The 16707-nt window shown below is 44.5% G+C and overlaps 1 protein-coding gene across 4 annotated transcripts in view; it reads left to right on the forward strand.

Moving 5' to 3' along the window:
* Positions 1–16707, forward strand: part of AXIN1 (axin 1) — a 168540-nt gene that overhangs the window by 138971 nt on the left and 12862 nt on the right. For all 4 annotated transcript variants that reach the window (XM_068243572.1, XM_068243571.1, XM_068243569.1 and 1 more), the window contains exons 5-6: positions 6519–6656; positions 10387–10940. In XM_068243572.1, the coding sequence (XP_068099673.1) occupies positions 6519–6656; positions 10387–10940 (692 nt within the window). The remainder of the gene's footprint in view (positions 1–6518; positions 6657–10386; positions 10941–16707) is intronic.

Below are 16707 nucleotides of genomic sequence, written 5' to 3' on the forward strand. Positions count from 1 at the left end.
CACACCCAAGGATTACCCTGCTTATGTTCTAACCAGCGGGCCTTTAGCCGGGACACCCAATACTATTATTCCTCCTCTTCACCCGTTTATTAACATAATCTCGGTATCAGCCGCCATTTACCCATTGTGCAGCTGACATCTGATCCCAGGCATTAATGCTATAATCACAACGCAGCATTTTTCAGCTTTTACCACTTTTTAATAGCGAAGCTGCGGATCCCTTTTCTGTACACGAGCAACCTACTGCTGTACAGCACTGCTTTAAAGGGAACCTGTGAGTAAGAAACAACCTTCAGATACCTTATCCTCTGGCTCCTCCCAGTTCCCACCACTGATGCTCAGGACATTCTTTGTGTTCCGCCCCTGTCTGCGGGACAGCTGGAGGAAGTAGCTGTGCAGGTGTGGATTGTGCTTGCACATGCGCAGTGCAGTTGTGCTCATACATGAATTAGTGCGCAACCAACAATACGTATTTGACCAGCTGTTGTCAGATATGCTTGAAAGGACCCTGCGCAGGAACTGTGTGCCACAGGATGACCGGGGAAGCCTCAGGACAATGCAGAGGTTCCCTCTACTAAAGTATCTTTTTATTTTATCATATCTTGCTTCTGGTATGCTTTAAATGAGGTTGGAGTCGAGAAGGCCTGTTCAGTTCTAGAACCATAGATCTCTCTCTTTGATCAAATTAAATTAAAGAGAGGTTAATTGGGTGCCCATACACCACAGACCCGATTCCTGATCGATTTCAGCATTAAAGAGAACCCGAGGTAGAGTTCTGACAATGCAATCCACATACAGAGGCTGGGTCTGCCTATACTGCCCAGCCTCTGTTGCTATTTCAATCCCCCCCTAAGCCCCCTCTGCGCTCTGCTATGCTCCCATAAATCACAGCTGCGCTGTCGACACGCAGTGTGTCGCAGCGGGCTGTGTTTACCTCAGTACTGTCAGTCTGCCGCTCCCCCCGCCTCCTGCATAGCTCCGGTCCCTGGCCGTGTCTCTACCCTCCCCGCTGATTGGAGGGAAGGGACGCGGGCGAGACCGGAGCTATGCATGAGGCGGGGGGAGCACGCAGAGTGACAGTACAGATGTAAACAGCCTGCACAGCGAGGCTGTGATTTATGTGGGATTGCAGAGCGCAGGGAGAACTTAGGGGGGATTGAAATAACAACAGAGGCTGGGCAGTATAGGCAGACCCAGCCTCTATACGTGGATTGCATTGTCAGAACCCCACCTCGGGTTCTCTTTAAATCTCGGAAATACTCCTGTTGACACCACATCCGCCATCCCCGGTGGATGTAAAATGTGCCCCCTGATGCCCCGTGCAGTATACTTTACCTGTTGGTGTCTGACCGGTTACCTTCTGGTTATAGTGTCCTTATTTTATCCTAAAGAGGAAGCTTTCTGAGGTAAGCTGTTACCGTAGTAAAAAAAATAATAAAAACACAAAACCTTCACACAATCCTGCTAGCACTGGCGAGTTCCTATACTTAGACAAAGGCACCCAGACTAGGTACAAAAAAAGAGGGGGAGGCATATATAATAAAAACAGGAATACATATATTTTTGGGAGGCATGAAGTATTTTTTGGCAATTTTTGACTTTTGGATGTTACAGCCCCCTTTACCATTAGCTTGTCTGATATTGCAGAGAAGGGAGGAGTGTGTGGTCAGCGATCCTATACGGTATCTCAGCAAGTACTCCTTTCATCACACTATCCTGCGTTTTTTAATTAGAGCGGAGTTGATCCTTAATACCTCAGACAATGTTCAGGTTGTGTCAATATTTTCGGACTGTACACGCTCCATCCATGCCGGTCCCGCGTCTCGCAGGCAGGCTTGCTGCTATGAAAGGGGCCTTTTGTTCCCGCGCTCTGTTCTCCATTCCTCAGCTATCATATCTTTGCCTCGGGGACGCTGCTAATCCCTCGGCAGGATTGGTTTCTTTTTAGACTTTGAGCTTTGTAGATCCACAGCTCATAATTTCCACGCTCTGAGTCTTCCCCTCTCCTGTGTAACGTTCCTGTGGAGCTCTGCACTTTAATAGCGAGTGTCACTTTTCCCTCTAATCAAAGCTTTATGCATAATGAAGGCCGCAGTTTCTCATGTAGTGTAATGACCGCAGGCAGCAGACAGTTGGTCACTGCTGTATGCATGGTTGCTGGAGCTCGGTGAAGTCTAAAGCCTTGTACACCAGAAACCTGACCGCCTCTAATGAGAATCCGGCATGTGTGCGGCGGCCACCACCTATCCCCCAATCTTTGGATGCAATGATCGTAAACTGTTGATTTTAAATTAAACCTGAAATGGCAATGAAGAGAAAATGTCACAGACAAACACTTATATAGCGCTTTTCTCCTGGCGGACTCAAAGCGCCAGCGCTGCAGTCACTAGGACGCGCTCTATAGGCAGTAGCAGTGTTCGGGAGACTTGCCTAAGGTCTCCTGCTGAATAGGTGCTGGCTTACTGAACAGGCAGAGCCGAGATTTGAACCCTGGTCTCCCATGTCAGAGGCAAAGCCCTTAACCATTACACTTTCCAGCCAGTGCCTGGCTGGAAATGTATGAATACCTGGGGCTTCTTCCAGCCCCCTGCAGACAGATCGCTCCCTAGCCGTCCTCCATGGCCTCCGCATTCGGCTCCGGTAAGTCCGCTGGTCTGCGCATGCGCGGACTGGCCACACGCGTCCCCTGCCCCCTATCATGCTCCCCGGTCGCTGGGAGAGTTCCGCGCCTGCACAGTACTATTGGGCAGGCGCAGGATGCTCCCAGCGATAGGAGAGCGCCCGCAGTCAAGGCTGCACCTGCGCTGACTGGCCCCAACTGGACGACTTACCAGGGACGATTGCACAAGATACAGGAGTCAGAGGATGGCTAGGGAGCGATCTGGCTGGAGGAAGCCCCAGGTAGGTATACATTTTCTCTCCTGCCCCATCTCAGGCACACTTTAACATGACTGTTTGCATGTTTTTAACTATTTAAAGGGAACCTGTAAGTGGGAAAAGTGTTGAATTTGTGTACTTATCTCGGGAGAGGGAAGCATCCTCATCCTCCAGAGGCCTCCCCCATCCTCTTCCACTGGCCTGTTCCATCGCTGTCTTTTGCTGGAATGACCTGACAGAGGACAGGACGCCTCTGGAGAACCCAGAAGCTTCCGCCTCCCGAGGTAACCAGGGCTGTGGAGTGGGTACAAAAATAATCCGACTCCTCAGTTTATGAAACCTCTGACTCCAGGTACCCAAAACTGCTCCTCCTCGGCTCCAACTCCACAGTCCTGGAGTATTTGGCCATGGCAAACCTCACATTTGCCTTAAAGTACACCAGATCCGAGAGGTAATACGGAGGCTGCCATCTTTATTGCCTGTTAAGTAATACCAGTTGCCTGACAGTCCTGCTGATCTTCGGCTGCAGTAGTGTCTGAATCACACACCCGGAACAAGCATGCAGCTAATCCAGTCACACTTCAGTCACAGAACCTGATCTGCTGCATGCTTGTTCAGGGGCTGTGGCTAAATGTATGAGAGGCAGAGGATCAGCAGGGCAGTCAGTCAATGTGCATTGTTAAAAAGAATATGTCAGCCTCCATATCTTTCTCTGTTCAGGTGCACCTCAACTCAGTAAGGTTCGAATTTTCTGGCTTTTTCAGTCAACAAAAAAAGGATTAAAAAAAAATAAACAGATTGGCTTTGCTCCAAACCATCAGTATTGATCAGTCTTTGCAGTACAATTTTGCATAGATGCAGTTTATTTATTGAATTGAAAAAAGTCCATAAAATGGTCACAATTGAAACCTCCTGTTGGCTGCATGCTTCATCTGTGCATCATGTTGGTGATGTTGTTTTCCAGCGAGTGTCAGCCCAGGCATCTGCCTGACTTGTCTATGCATAAAAACAGCCCTGAGGGCCGATTCGCACTTGCAATTTGCAAAACGCTAGTGCTTTTGCTAGCGTTTTGCTCTGGCGATTTTTTGGGGGGATTAACGCAAAAAAAAATCACCATTCACACTTGGGGTGATTTTCTGCGATCGCGATTAGCGCTTCTATAGCACTAAGCGCGATCACCGGGAAATCACCTGAAAATGGTGCAGGATACAAATTTGGCGATTTGCGTTAATCACCGGCGATTATGCAAATTGCCCAAGTGATAACGGGCCCATAGGGTATTATGACACTAGCGCTTTAAAAAGCGATATCGCTTGAGCGTTTTGCAGAAATCGCCGGCAAAACGCTCAGATGTGAATGGGGCCTGACAGTTACCCAGATCAGCGAGACCTCGTCTGTGGCAGTCAGATCTGTGACCTGCTTTGTGTAATTCTTACGGATATTCCATTTTACTGTGCACTCTGCATTGCAGGCTGAGCCCCAGGTCTATGCTATGAAATGGCTAACACTCCCCTGTACTCTTGTTTCCCAGCGTACATATCACATGCCAAAGGATGTTACATTATTCTGAGCACTCTGCATTACGGGCTGAGCCCCAGGTCTATGCTATGAAATGGCTAACACTCTCCTGTACTCTTGTTTCCCAGCGTACATATCACATGCCAAAGGATGTTACATTATTCTGAGCACTCTGCATTACGGGCTGAGCCCCAGGTCTATGCTATGAAATGGCTAACACTCTCCTGTACTCTTGTTTCCCAGCGTACATATCACATGCCAAAGGATGTTACATTATTCTGAGCACTCTGCATTACGGGCTGAGCCCCAGGTCTATGCTATGAAATGGCTAACACTCTCCTGTACTCTTGTTTCCCAGCGTACATATCACATGCCAAAGGATGTTACATTATTCTGAGCACTCTGCATTACGGGCTGAGCCCCAGGTCTATGCTATGAAATGGCTAACACTCTCCTGTACTCTTGTTTCCCAGCATACATACAGTGGAGGAAATAATTATTTGACCCCTCTCTGATTTTGTAAGTTTGTCCAATGACAAAGAAATGAAAAGTCTCAGAACAGTATCATTTCAATGGTAGGTTTATTTTAACAGTGGCAGATAGCACATTAAAAGGAAAATCGAAAAAATAACCTTAAATAAAATATAGCAACTGATTTGCATTTCATTGAGTGAAATAAGTTTTTGAACCCTCTAACAATAAAAGACTTAATACTTAGTAGAAAAACTCTTGTTTACAAGCACAGAGGTCAAACGTTTCTTGTAATTGATGACCAAGTTTGCACACATTTTAGGAGGAATGTTGGTCCACTCCTCTTTGCAGATCATCTCTAAATCCCTAATGTTTCGAGGCTGTCTCTGTGCAACTCTGAGCTTGAGCTCCCTCCATAGGTTTTCTATTGGATTAAGGTCCGGAGACTGACTAGGCCACTCCATGACCTTAATGTGCTTCTTCTTGAGCCACATATCACATGCCAAAGGATGTTACATTATTCTGTGCACTCTGCATTGCGGGCTGAGCCCCAGGTCTATGCTATGAAATGGCTAACACTCTCCTGTACTCTTGTTTCCCAGCGTACATATCACATGCCAAAGGATGTTACATTATTCTGTGCACTCTGCATTGCGGGCTGAGCCCCAGGTCTATGCTATGAAATGGTTAACACTCTCCTGTACTCTTGTTTCCCAGCGTACATATCACATGCCAAAGGATGTTACATTATTCTGTGCACTCTGCATTACGGGCTGAGCCCTAGGTCTATGCTATGAAATGGCTAACACTCTCCTGTACTCTTGTTTCCCAGCATACATACAGTGGAGGAAATAATTATTTGACCCCTCTCTGATTTTGTAAGTTTGTCCAATGACAAAGAAATGAAAAGTCTCAGAACAGTATCATTTCAATGGTAGGTTTATTTTAACAGTGGCAGATAGCACATCAAAAGGAAAATCGAAAAACTAACCTTAAATAAAATATAGCAACTGATTTGCATTTCATTGAGTGAAATACGTTTTTGAACCCTCTAACAATAAAAGACTTAATACTCAGTGGAAAAACCCTTGTTTGCAAGCACAGAGGTCAAACGTTTCTTGTAATTGATGACCAAGTTTGCACACATTTTAGGAGGAATGTTGGTCCACTCCTCTTTGCAGATCATCTCTAAATCCCTAAGGTTTCGAGGCTGTCTCTGTGCAACTCTGAGCTTGAGCTCCCTCCATAGGTTTTCTATTGGATTAAGGTCCGGAGACTGACTAGGCCACTCCATGACCTTAATGTGCTTCTTCTTGAGCCACATATCACATGCCAAAGGATGTTACATTATTCTGTGCACTCTGCATTACGGGCTGAGCCCCAGGTCTATGCTATGAAATGGCTAACACTCTCCTGTACTCTTGTTTCCCAGCGTACATATCACATGCCAAAGGATGTTACATTATTCTGTGCACTCTGCAGGCTGAGCCCCAGGTCTATGCTATGAAATGGCTAACACTCTCCTGTACTCTTGTTTCCCAGCGTACATATCACATGCCAAAGGATGTTACATTATTCTGTGCACTCTGCAGGCTGAGCCCTAGGTCTATGCTATGAAATGGCTAACACTCTCCTGTACTCTTGTTTCCCAGCGTACATATCACATGCCAAAGGATATTCACGTTGATCCTGAAAAGTTTGCTGCTGAGCTAATAAGCCGCTTGGAGGTAGTTCTGAGGGACCGTGAAGCGGAACAGAAGCTGGAGGAGCGGCTTAAGCGAGTGAGAGCTGTGAGTATCCCCCGACCCCTGGAGCGAGCAGTGCATGTGTTCAGATAACCGTGCGCCTCCTTCTGATCCTTCCACAAGAGTTCCTGAATGTATCGTAATTATCTCTATCTCAAAGGATAGTTGTACTTACATGTGTGGCAATGCTCCAAATCACTCCTTGACAAACAATGTAGCTTCCCTGGAGAGAGTGGTGTGCAAGTGATTGTTTCTTTCCAGTTAGTACTTAATGAATCATAGGGTAACCCTCACGGATAAGGAATTACAGCCATAAAACACTTTCCTGGCTGAGAACACCTTCTGAGAACAGGGAGGAGTTAAAAAAGGTCAAAAGTTCATACGTTTTAGCTCTGGCATGCTTCAAAAACTGTGTCATTGAGCACAGACAATGACATTAAAAGGTAGATTCAAAAGATACCCAAAGTGACATGAGATAGACATTTGTATGTACAGTGCCTAGCACACAAATAACTATGCTGTGTTCTTTTTTTTTTCTTACTCTGCCTGAAAGAGTAAATCATCAGGTATGTAAGTGGCTGACTCAGTCCTGACTCAGACAGGAAGTGACTACAGTGTGACCTTCACTGATAAGAAATTACAACTATAAAACACTTTCCTAGCAGAAAATGGCTTCTGAGAGCAGGAAAGAGATAAAAAGGGAAATTTCTTATCAGTGAGGGTCACACTGTAGTCACTTCCTGTCTGAGTCAGGACTGAGTCAGCCACTTACATACCTGATATTTAACTCTTTCAGGCAGAGAAAGGAAAAAAGAACACAGCATAGTTATTTGTGTGCTAGGCACTGTACATGTCTATCTCATTATGTCACATTTCAGTTGTGGTATCCTTTAAACATAAAATAAAACTGTGGGATATTTCAAAAAGTAATTTTAGGAGCAGAAGGATAAATACAATTTTCTCATCAGTTTTTCACCTTGGTATTTAACCACTTCCCAACTAAGGGGTTTTACCCTCTGACCACCAGAGCAATTTTCACCTTTCAGCGCTCCTTCCATTCATTCGTCTATAACTTTATCATTACTTATTGCAATGAAATGAACTATATCTTGTTTTTTTCGCCACCAATTAGGCTTTCTTTAGGTGGGACATTATGTCAAGAATTATTTTATTCTAAATGTGTTTTAATGGGAAAATAGGAAAAAAACGTGGGAAAAAAATTGTCTTTCAGTTTTTGACCCTTATAGTTTTTAAATAATGCATGCTACTGTAATTAAATCCCATGAAATGTATTTGCCCTTTTGTCCCGGTTATAAAACCATTTAAATTATGTCCCTATCACAATGTTTGGCGCCAATATTTTAATTGGAAATAAAGGTGCATTTTTTTCAGTTTTGCATCCATCCTTAATTACAAGCCCGTAGTTTATAAAGTAACAGTGTTATACCCTCTTGACATAAACATTTAAAAAGTTCAGTCCCTAAGGTAACTATTTATGTATTTTTTTTTATTGTAATTTTTTTTTTTTAAATTACAAGAAAAAAAAAATTGGGGAGTGTGGGAGGTAAAGGGTTAATTTTGTATGTTAAACTAATTTATTTCTATGTGAAAAATGCTTTGGATGTAGTTTTACTATTTGGCCACAAGATGGCCACAGTAATATTTTGTTTATGCGACCTGCAAGCGTCTGGAAGGACGCTTGCAGGAAGTAGGAAGAGGCTGAGAACTTTTTTTTTTTTCTCCCACAATGGTCGCGCTGCTCAGCCGAGCGGCAGCGGATCATTGCGGGGCTGAGATCAACGAATGGGAATGGATTTTCCCGTTCATTGATCTCCGGGCGAGCGGGCGGCGGCGTGTTTACTAGCAGCGGGCGGCGTGTTTACGAGCGGGAGCGCGGACAGCGGTGGGAGCGCGGAAAGTACGTATTTCTCCGTCCCTGGGGGTTAAAGGATGGAAAAAGGGACGGAGAAATGCGTACGCGCGGGGGTAAAGTGGTTAAGTTCACCTGAGCATTTTTTGGGAACACTATTTTAGTGCGAGGTGTGCTTTCTTGCACATGTTGTATGTTTGCATATTTCTATCTGCGTTAGTGACCCAATGTTGTCAGCCACACCACCCAGACGTCACCGATTCATAATAGTGTTCCCTGGGCCTGCCATCATGGAAGACTGAAGGCAATTGGAGGCCAAGGGGTCTGAAGAGAGTATGAAGCAACTTTGTGCAAAATTCAGCATTCAGGCCGAAGCATCTATTAAAATCAAACTAAATTAAATGGATGGGAGGCTAATGCTTCCAGTTCCTGTTAGCTGCAGCAGATGACGGGTCAGCCAGCTTTGCATTCCTGTAAACTGCAGCTTATGATGCAAGAATCCTATTTGTGACGCAACAGTGCCATCTTGTGTCTATCTTCGGTATTGCTTTTCAGATAAACCAGCGTGCTACACACATGCCTGCTAGAGTGTTCAGTGTGAATGTAATAATTACCTGTATGCTATCTTGCTCCAAAAGTATTTACAAATATAAAAAATAGGTCCCAGGACTAGCAAAGCAATAGTCCATATTGTGGTGGCACAAGTCTATTTGACTTGTATGTTGCATATATCTATAGTAATTTCTCAGTAACACGATCAGTCTGAGATAATATATGTATGTCAAGGTTTTCAGTAAAAAATTAAATAAAAATACAATTGAACCCATTTCTTTACGATCATGTATTAAAGGAGACCTGAAGTGAGAGCGATATGGAGGATGCCATCTTTATTTCCTTTTTAAACAACACCAGTTGCCTGGCTGTCCTGCTGATCCTCTGCCTGTAATACGTTTAGCTATACACCTTGAACAAGCATGCAACATATCGGGTATTTCTGACATTATTGTCACATCTTACAAGATTAGTTGCGTATTTTTCTGGTGTGATTCAGACACTACTGCAGCCAAATAGATCAGCAGGGCTGCCAGGCAACTGGTATTGTTTACAAGGAAATAAATATGGCAGCTTCTATATACTTCTTAGAATGACCACAGTAACTAGAGTTTCTGCACTGTGTATTACCTACAGTAATAGAAAGACCATAAAAATATCACTCCATGTGTCCGCATTGAATTAAATAACAGTGTGCGTGACATTTCTACCACATTACTGGCTGTTGATGTGTATGCGATTGACGCCTCGATGTTCTCTGAACAAAACAAAAAACTAAAGGCTGAGATCACATATTAGATTTATACAAAACCAGAAAAAAACAGAATGCAGGTTTTTGGAGCCTGAATATTAATGATTTATTTTGTGGCAACATCTTCTGTGGCACCCAGCAGGGCATAATCTGCAGTGTTTGTATGTTCTCCACGTGTCTGTGTGGGTTTCCTCCGGGCACTCCAGTTTCCTCCCACATCCACAAAACATACAGAAACGTTAATTAGCTTCCCCCTGAAATTGTCCCTAGGCCACGATGGATGTATGATTATGGTAAAATTAGATTGTGAGCTCCTCTGAGGACAGTCAGTGACATGACTATGTACTCTATACAGTGCTGCAGAAGATGCACTCAAATGCTAAAGTGCTATATAAATACTAAATAATAATTCCTGTGACTGGAAATACTTTGCACAATGACTTATTACACTGACTAGACTTTTTTTTTTCTCCACAAAAGTGAAAAGCTTTCTCTAGATGAATGATTTGGGTTATTTGCCTGGCTGTGTGATTGGAGGATAAGCATGTGTAGATGTATTTGGTATAAGCAGACAATTACGCTTGCTTTGTTCCCTCTCGCAGGAGGAAGAGGGCGATGATGCGGACGTCTCTTCTGCACCTTCTATGGTTAGCCACAAGTTGCCTTCGAGCCAGCCTATGCACCATTTTGGCTCCCGCTACGCCGATACGGGCTGCGTCGGGATGCCAATAAGGGATGCGCATGAAGAAAACCCGGAGTCCATCCTGGACGAACACGTGCAACGCGTCATGAAAACGCCCGGCTGCCAGTCTCCGGGCACCGGCCGCCATTCCCCAAAGCCACGCTCTCCGGACGGCCACTTAGGCAAAGGCCTGCCTGTAGCCATGGGAACAATGCAGTCCGGCCACGGCAAGCACTCGGGCAAGAGTGGCTCCAAGCTGGACGCGTCCAACATGTATCACCACAAACATGTTTATCACCACGTCGTCCACCACGGCGGCGTGAAGCCGAAGGATCAGATCGAGGCCGAGGCCTCACAGAGGGTGCAGAGCAACTTCCCCTGGAATGTAGACCCACATAACTATGCAACCAAATCCCGCAATTATGCAGAGAGCATGGGAATGGCCCCCAATCCTATGGATTCCCTGGCCTTTAGGTATGCACGCTTTTATCTTCATGGAATAACTAAATGTACTTAACGCTTTGTTGGCAGTAAAACTCTTAAAGCAAACCATTGGCTTTAGATAGCTATAAAGTCGTATACATAGCACGGTAGAGACCCTCTGGAAGTTTGCTATCTCGCTCCCATTTGTGAATATGAGTGCACCCTTTAAAGCGGAATATAACCTTGCATTTCAACTTTGCTCTAAAACATTATTTACAGCATATTATATGCAACCAGCATTTTTTTTACTAGACCAGCATTGGAAGGGTTACACACAGAGCTTTAAAGTTCCATGGAGAGATATGCAGAAGTTCAGATAGATACATTTAACTAAATAGAATGAAACAAGTGATAAATGTTACACACTCTTTGGCTGTCCTCCAGCTCCTTCTCAGTCAGAGAGAGAGAGAGTCACATTCCACACTTAGATACATTTATTTAAACAAAATGTATCTATGTAAGCTTTGGATGCGTCTGCATTTCTCTCTAGGAACTTTAAAGCTCTGTGTAACCCTTCCAATACTGGTCTAGTAAAAAAAAAATGCTGGTTGCATATAATATGCTGTAAATAATGTTTTAGAGCAAAGTTGAAATGCAGGCTTATATTCCGCTTCAATAAATCAGTCAAATACTGACCCTAGAGAAAACTTCACTTAAAGTTCACCCCAGTGAGAGTGATATGGAGGCTGCCATATTTTTTTCCTTTTAAAGAATGCCAATTGCTTGGCCGCCCTGCTAATCCAGCCACACTTCGTCAAAGCACCTGATCTGCTGCATGCTTGTTCAGGGGCTATGGCTAAAAGTGTTAGAGGCAGAGGATCAGCAGGACAGCCAGGCAACTGGTATTGTTTAAAATAAAAGAAAATAGTTTGTTAAAGGCACATCTCTGATCAGTGGTCTAATATGTGTCAGCAGTTCAGCATAACGATAATCCATAAAAGCTTGAATTATCCTATATGGTGTTAGCACTCAAAGTAAAGCACCAATCCTTAAAATTAAAGAGGAACTCCAGTGAAAATGACATAATAAAAAAGTTCTTAATTTTTACAATAATTATGTAATTAAATTATATATTTATATATAAATTAACTACTTGCCGACCGCTCCATGCCAATTGGCGTGAACGTGGCGGCAGCTCCAGGACCACTCCACGCTGGCGTGAATGGCCTGGAATGGGGATTGCAGGGGAGCGCACGTGCACTAATGCGCGCGCATCCCCGCTCTGATGACAGAGCTCCACCTTCAGCCTCCCAGCAGTGATCAGCGCTCGGAGACTGTTAGACGGCCGTCTAAGAAGTCTGTACAGCGCTGCGATCTAAGGCAGCGCTGTACTGGGGGCAGCCATGTGACACGACTGTCCACCTGGGGGACATAGAAGAGATCGGCGGTGATAGGCAGGAGAAGGGAGGGATATTAAAATCATTAAAAAAAATAGGCAAATTTATTTTAAAAAAATACAATAAATATTTATAAAAAATAAACCTGGGGAGATCTGACCCCACCAACAGAAAGCTCTGTTGGTGGGGAGAAAAGAGGGGAGGGGGGTCACTTGTGTGCCGAGTTGTACGGCTCTGCACTGAGGCCTTAAAGCTGCAGTGGCCTATTTCTGTAAAAATAGCCTGGTCTTTAGGGGGGGTTTAACACTGCGGTCCTCAAGTGGTTAAATAATTTAGTCAGTGTTTGCCCATTGTGAACTCTTTCCTCTCCCTGATTTACATTCAGACATTCATCACATGGTGACATTTTTACTGCTGGCAGGTGATGTTAGTGGAAGGAGGTGCTGCTTGCTTTTTTAGCAGTTGGAAACAGCTGTTATTTCCCACAATGCAACTAGGCTCCCACAGTGTGACTTGAGAACCATGGTCCTGACATCACACTGTGGGAGGGGTTTCACCACAATATTAACCATACAGCGCCCCCTGATGATTTGTTTGTGTAAAGGTAAAGATTTCTCATGGGAAAGGGGGTATCAGCTACTGATTGGGATGAAGTTCAATCCTTGGTTACGGTTTCTCTTTAACCACTTGAGGACCCACCCTTTACCCCCCCTTAAGGACCAGCGTTGAATTCTGTGATCTGTGCTGGGTGGGCTCTACAGCCCCCAGCACAGATCAAACACCAGGCAGAGAGATCAGATCACCCCCCTTTTTTCCCCACTAGGGGGATGATGTGCTGGGGGGGGTCCGATCTCTCCTGCCTGCGTGTGGCTGGCGGGGGGGGCACCTCAAAGCCCCCCTCCGCGGCGAAATTCCGCTTCCCCCTCTCCTACCTGGCCCCCTGGTGATCGGGGCTGCACAGGACGCTATCCGTCCTGTGCAGCCAGTGACAGGCTGTCCCCTGTCACATGGCGGCGATCCCCGGCCGCTGATTGGCCGGGGATCGCTGATCTGCCTTACGGCGCTGCTGCGCATCAGCGCCCGCCGTACAATGTAAACAAAGCGGATTATTTCCGCTTGTGTTTACATTTAGCCTGCGAGCCGCGATCGGCGGCCCGCAGGCTATTCACGGAGCCCCCCGCCGTGAATTGACAGGAAGCAGCCGCTCGCGCAAGCGGCTGCTTCCTGATTAATTAGCCTGCAGCTGGCGACGCAGAATTGCGTCGCTGGTCCTGCAGCTGCCACTTTGCCGACGCGCGATATGAGTGCGAGGTCGGCAAGTGGTTAAGACCTAAAAGGCCTATATTTTGTTTTTGTCTCCAGTCTATACAGGGCTGCGAGATGCTCTGAAATATTGGCATTTTGTCTCTTAAAGTAATACTGAAGCTACTCTAGAAAAAAGCTACATCACTCATGGAGGGTCATACTGCGCATGTTTAGGTGTGCACTCCCGCATCGGCAGCACAGAGCTGCCTCTCCAAGTGTTTCTGTGGCACGGTGTTCCAGCTAGGGCTTATTTTCAGGGTAGGTCTTATTTTCAGGGAAAGAGGGTACTCTAGAAAAAAAGCTACATCACTTATGGAGGGTCATACTGCGCATGTTTAGGTGTGCACTCCCGCATCGGCAGCACAGAGCTGCCTCTTCAAGTGTTTCTGTGGCACGGTGTTCCAGCTAGGGGCCCGTCAATGGACCGAGGGCAGGGAGAGAGGCACAGGAAGCCTTTATGGGATCCAGAGCCTTCCCTCTCCTTAGATGATTATCAAAGTATTTTTTAGGATGGCTTCAGTATTGTTTTAACATTGCATTGATTTTCTCACTTATCATGATGATATTAACCATTTCAGCCCGCGGGTATTTTTCACCTTCTGGACGAGAGGAATTTTCACCTGTCAGCGCTCCTCCCATTCATTCCCAAATAACTTTATTACTACTTATCACAACAAAATGATCTATACCTTGTTTTTTCCGTCACCTATTAGGCTTTCTTCGGTTGGTACATTATGCTAAGAATTATTTTATTCTAAATGCATTATAGTGGGAATAATAAGAAAAAAATGGAAAAAATTCATTATTTTTCAGTTTTCAGCCATTATAGTTTTAAAATAATTCATGCTACCATAATTAAAATCCACACATTTTATTTGGCCATTTGTCCCGGTTATTGCAACGTTAAAATTATATCCCTAGTATAATGTATGCTGGCAATATTGTATTTGGAAATAAGGGTGCATTTTTTCAGTTTTACATCCATCACTAATTTTTAGCCCATTATTTAATTATAGGCCCTCTTGACATTGATAATATTATTTTTTCCCCTAAAGTCAGTAGGTGTATTTTACTATTTGGCCACAAAATGTCCCGCTGAGCAAAAGTCTATGTAGTGTACAATTACTCTACATAGCCTACAATGTGTCATTACATGGCACCTAGGGAAGTGATGTAAGGCTTCCATCGGAAGCCTGCGATCACAGTGCCGGCGGGGAGATTATGAATGGGAACATTGTTCCCATTCATAAATTTAACGATCGGGCGGTGGCGGCAACCGGTGGAAATCACGGCGGGAGCGCGGCGGCTCTATGTAAGAGTAGACACTGTTTTTGAACAAAAACAGTGTTTATTCTCTGCGATAATGTACGGATTCGCACAGGGGACTTTTGTCCCTTGCAGTCAATCTCCCCCTGCCCCCAGGATCGCCCGCACAGCCCCCCAAGCTGCAGCGATCTATTGCACTGTCCACGTTTTGATTTTTGTGATTTTTCTACAGTAAAATAAAGAGAAAATCCTGCTTGGCATTTCCCATTTTAAGTGTGGCTATTTTGAAGCCAATCCTGATGTCATTTCCTCCCTTACGCTCCTCTGCCTGATTGTGTATGCATTGCCTGCCTTCCACTATAGAAAGCGCATTGTCTCAGGATGAGAAATATTGGCCAATCAGAGAGGAACAGAGGTGTGGGAGGGGAAAACAGGAGGGAAAGAGGCTTCAGCCAATCAGGCTGCATTAGTTAAGAACTGTAGAGAGAGGGATATGCAGGCTGCCATATTTATTTCCATTTAAGCAATACTAGTTACCTGGCTATCCTCCTGATCCTCTGCATCTAATACTTTCAGCCATAGCCCCTGAACAAGCATGCAGCAGATCAGGTTTTTCTGACAATATTGACAGATATGACAAGATTAGCTGCATGCTTGTTTCTGGTGTGATTCAGCCACTACTTCAGCCAAATAGATCAGCAGGGCTGCCAGGCAACTGATATTGCTTAAAAGGAAATAAATATGGCCGCCTCCATATACCTCTCACTACAGTTCTCCTTTAAGTCTGAGGGGAAGTAGAGAAGCAAAAAAGGACAACCCAGCATGCCCTGCAACTTCCTTTGTGCATACCAAATTTTGTGTGTACCAAACAAGAGTCAGGTTAACTGAGGAATGATCATGATCGACAAGATTTTCTGGTTAGCATCCTTATTGCTCGTTTACCAGATAAAAATAATTGTATGCCTGACAGTTACACTTTAAAGAGGTGTGGTATTCAAAATGTCCATAAAGAGGTTCAAATGTTAGCGGCTTTTTGGCATGTCCACATATGTAAAGCAAAATATCTCGAGTCTGGCAGCCTCTGAAACAGAACTGGGATTTAGCTGCTTCCAGTGTATGCAATTTAAAGGACAACTGTAGTGAGAGGTAAAAGGAGGCTTCCATATTTATTTCCTTTTAAACAATACCAATTGCCTGGCAGCCCTGCTGATCCATGTTCCTGCAGTAGTGTCTGAATAACACCAGAAGCAAGCATGCAGCTAATCTTGTCAGATCTGACAATGTCAGAAAATGTCAAACACCTGATCTGCTTCATGCTTGTTCAGGGGCTATGGCTAAAAGTATTAGAGGCAGAGGATCAGCAGGATAGCCAGGCAACTGGTATTGCTTAAATGGAAATAAATATGGCAGCCTCACTACAGTTGTCCTTTAAGGGGAGTCCTAAACTCTGGTGTAATCTAATCAAAACCTCTAGATTCAAGCTTTCTTGGCTACCTTTACTGAGGTTGTTTAAACATTGTGTCCATGTTTCCTCAGAAACATCTTTCTTGACCCTTAAGCAGCCAATTTATTTATAGGCTTGCGAGTGCTCCAGGCCAAATTATTTTAGCACTTTTTTTTAATTTATTTGTTAAATTTCCATGCTACTAATTAGTATTGATGTAATATGTATTTATGGCCACTTGTCACTAGGGGGCAGTGTGAGAGAATAACAGAGGACTTCTGCTTTCAGTTTCTATATTTTCTGCTAGCAGAGAGATCAAAGCATTCCAAGAATTTACAGCACAACGCGTTCTGCTGGCTGAAGTCAAAAGCAGCACACTTATCTCAAACAAGATAACTCTGTTAAA

Source organism: Hyperolius riggenbachi, chromosome 7 (genome assembly GCF_040937935.1).
Source record: "Hyperolius riggenbachi isolate aHypRig1 chromosome 7, aHypRig1.pri, whole genome shotgun sequence".
In the NCBI taxonomy this organism is placed as follows: Eukaryota; Metazoa; Chordata; class Amphibia; order Anura; family Hyperoliidae; genus Hyperolius; species Hyperolius riggenbachi.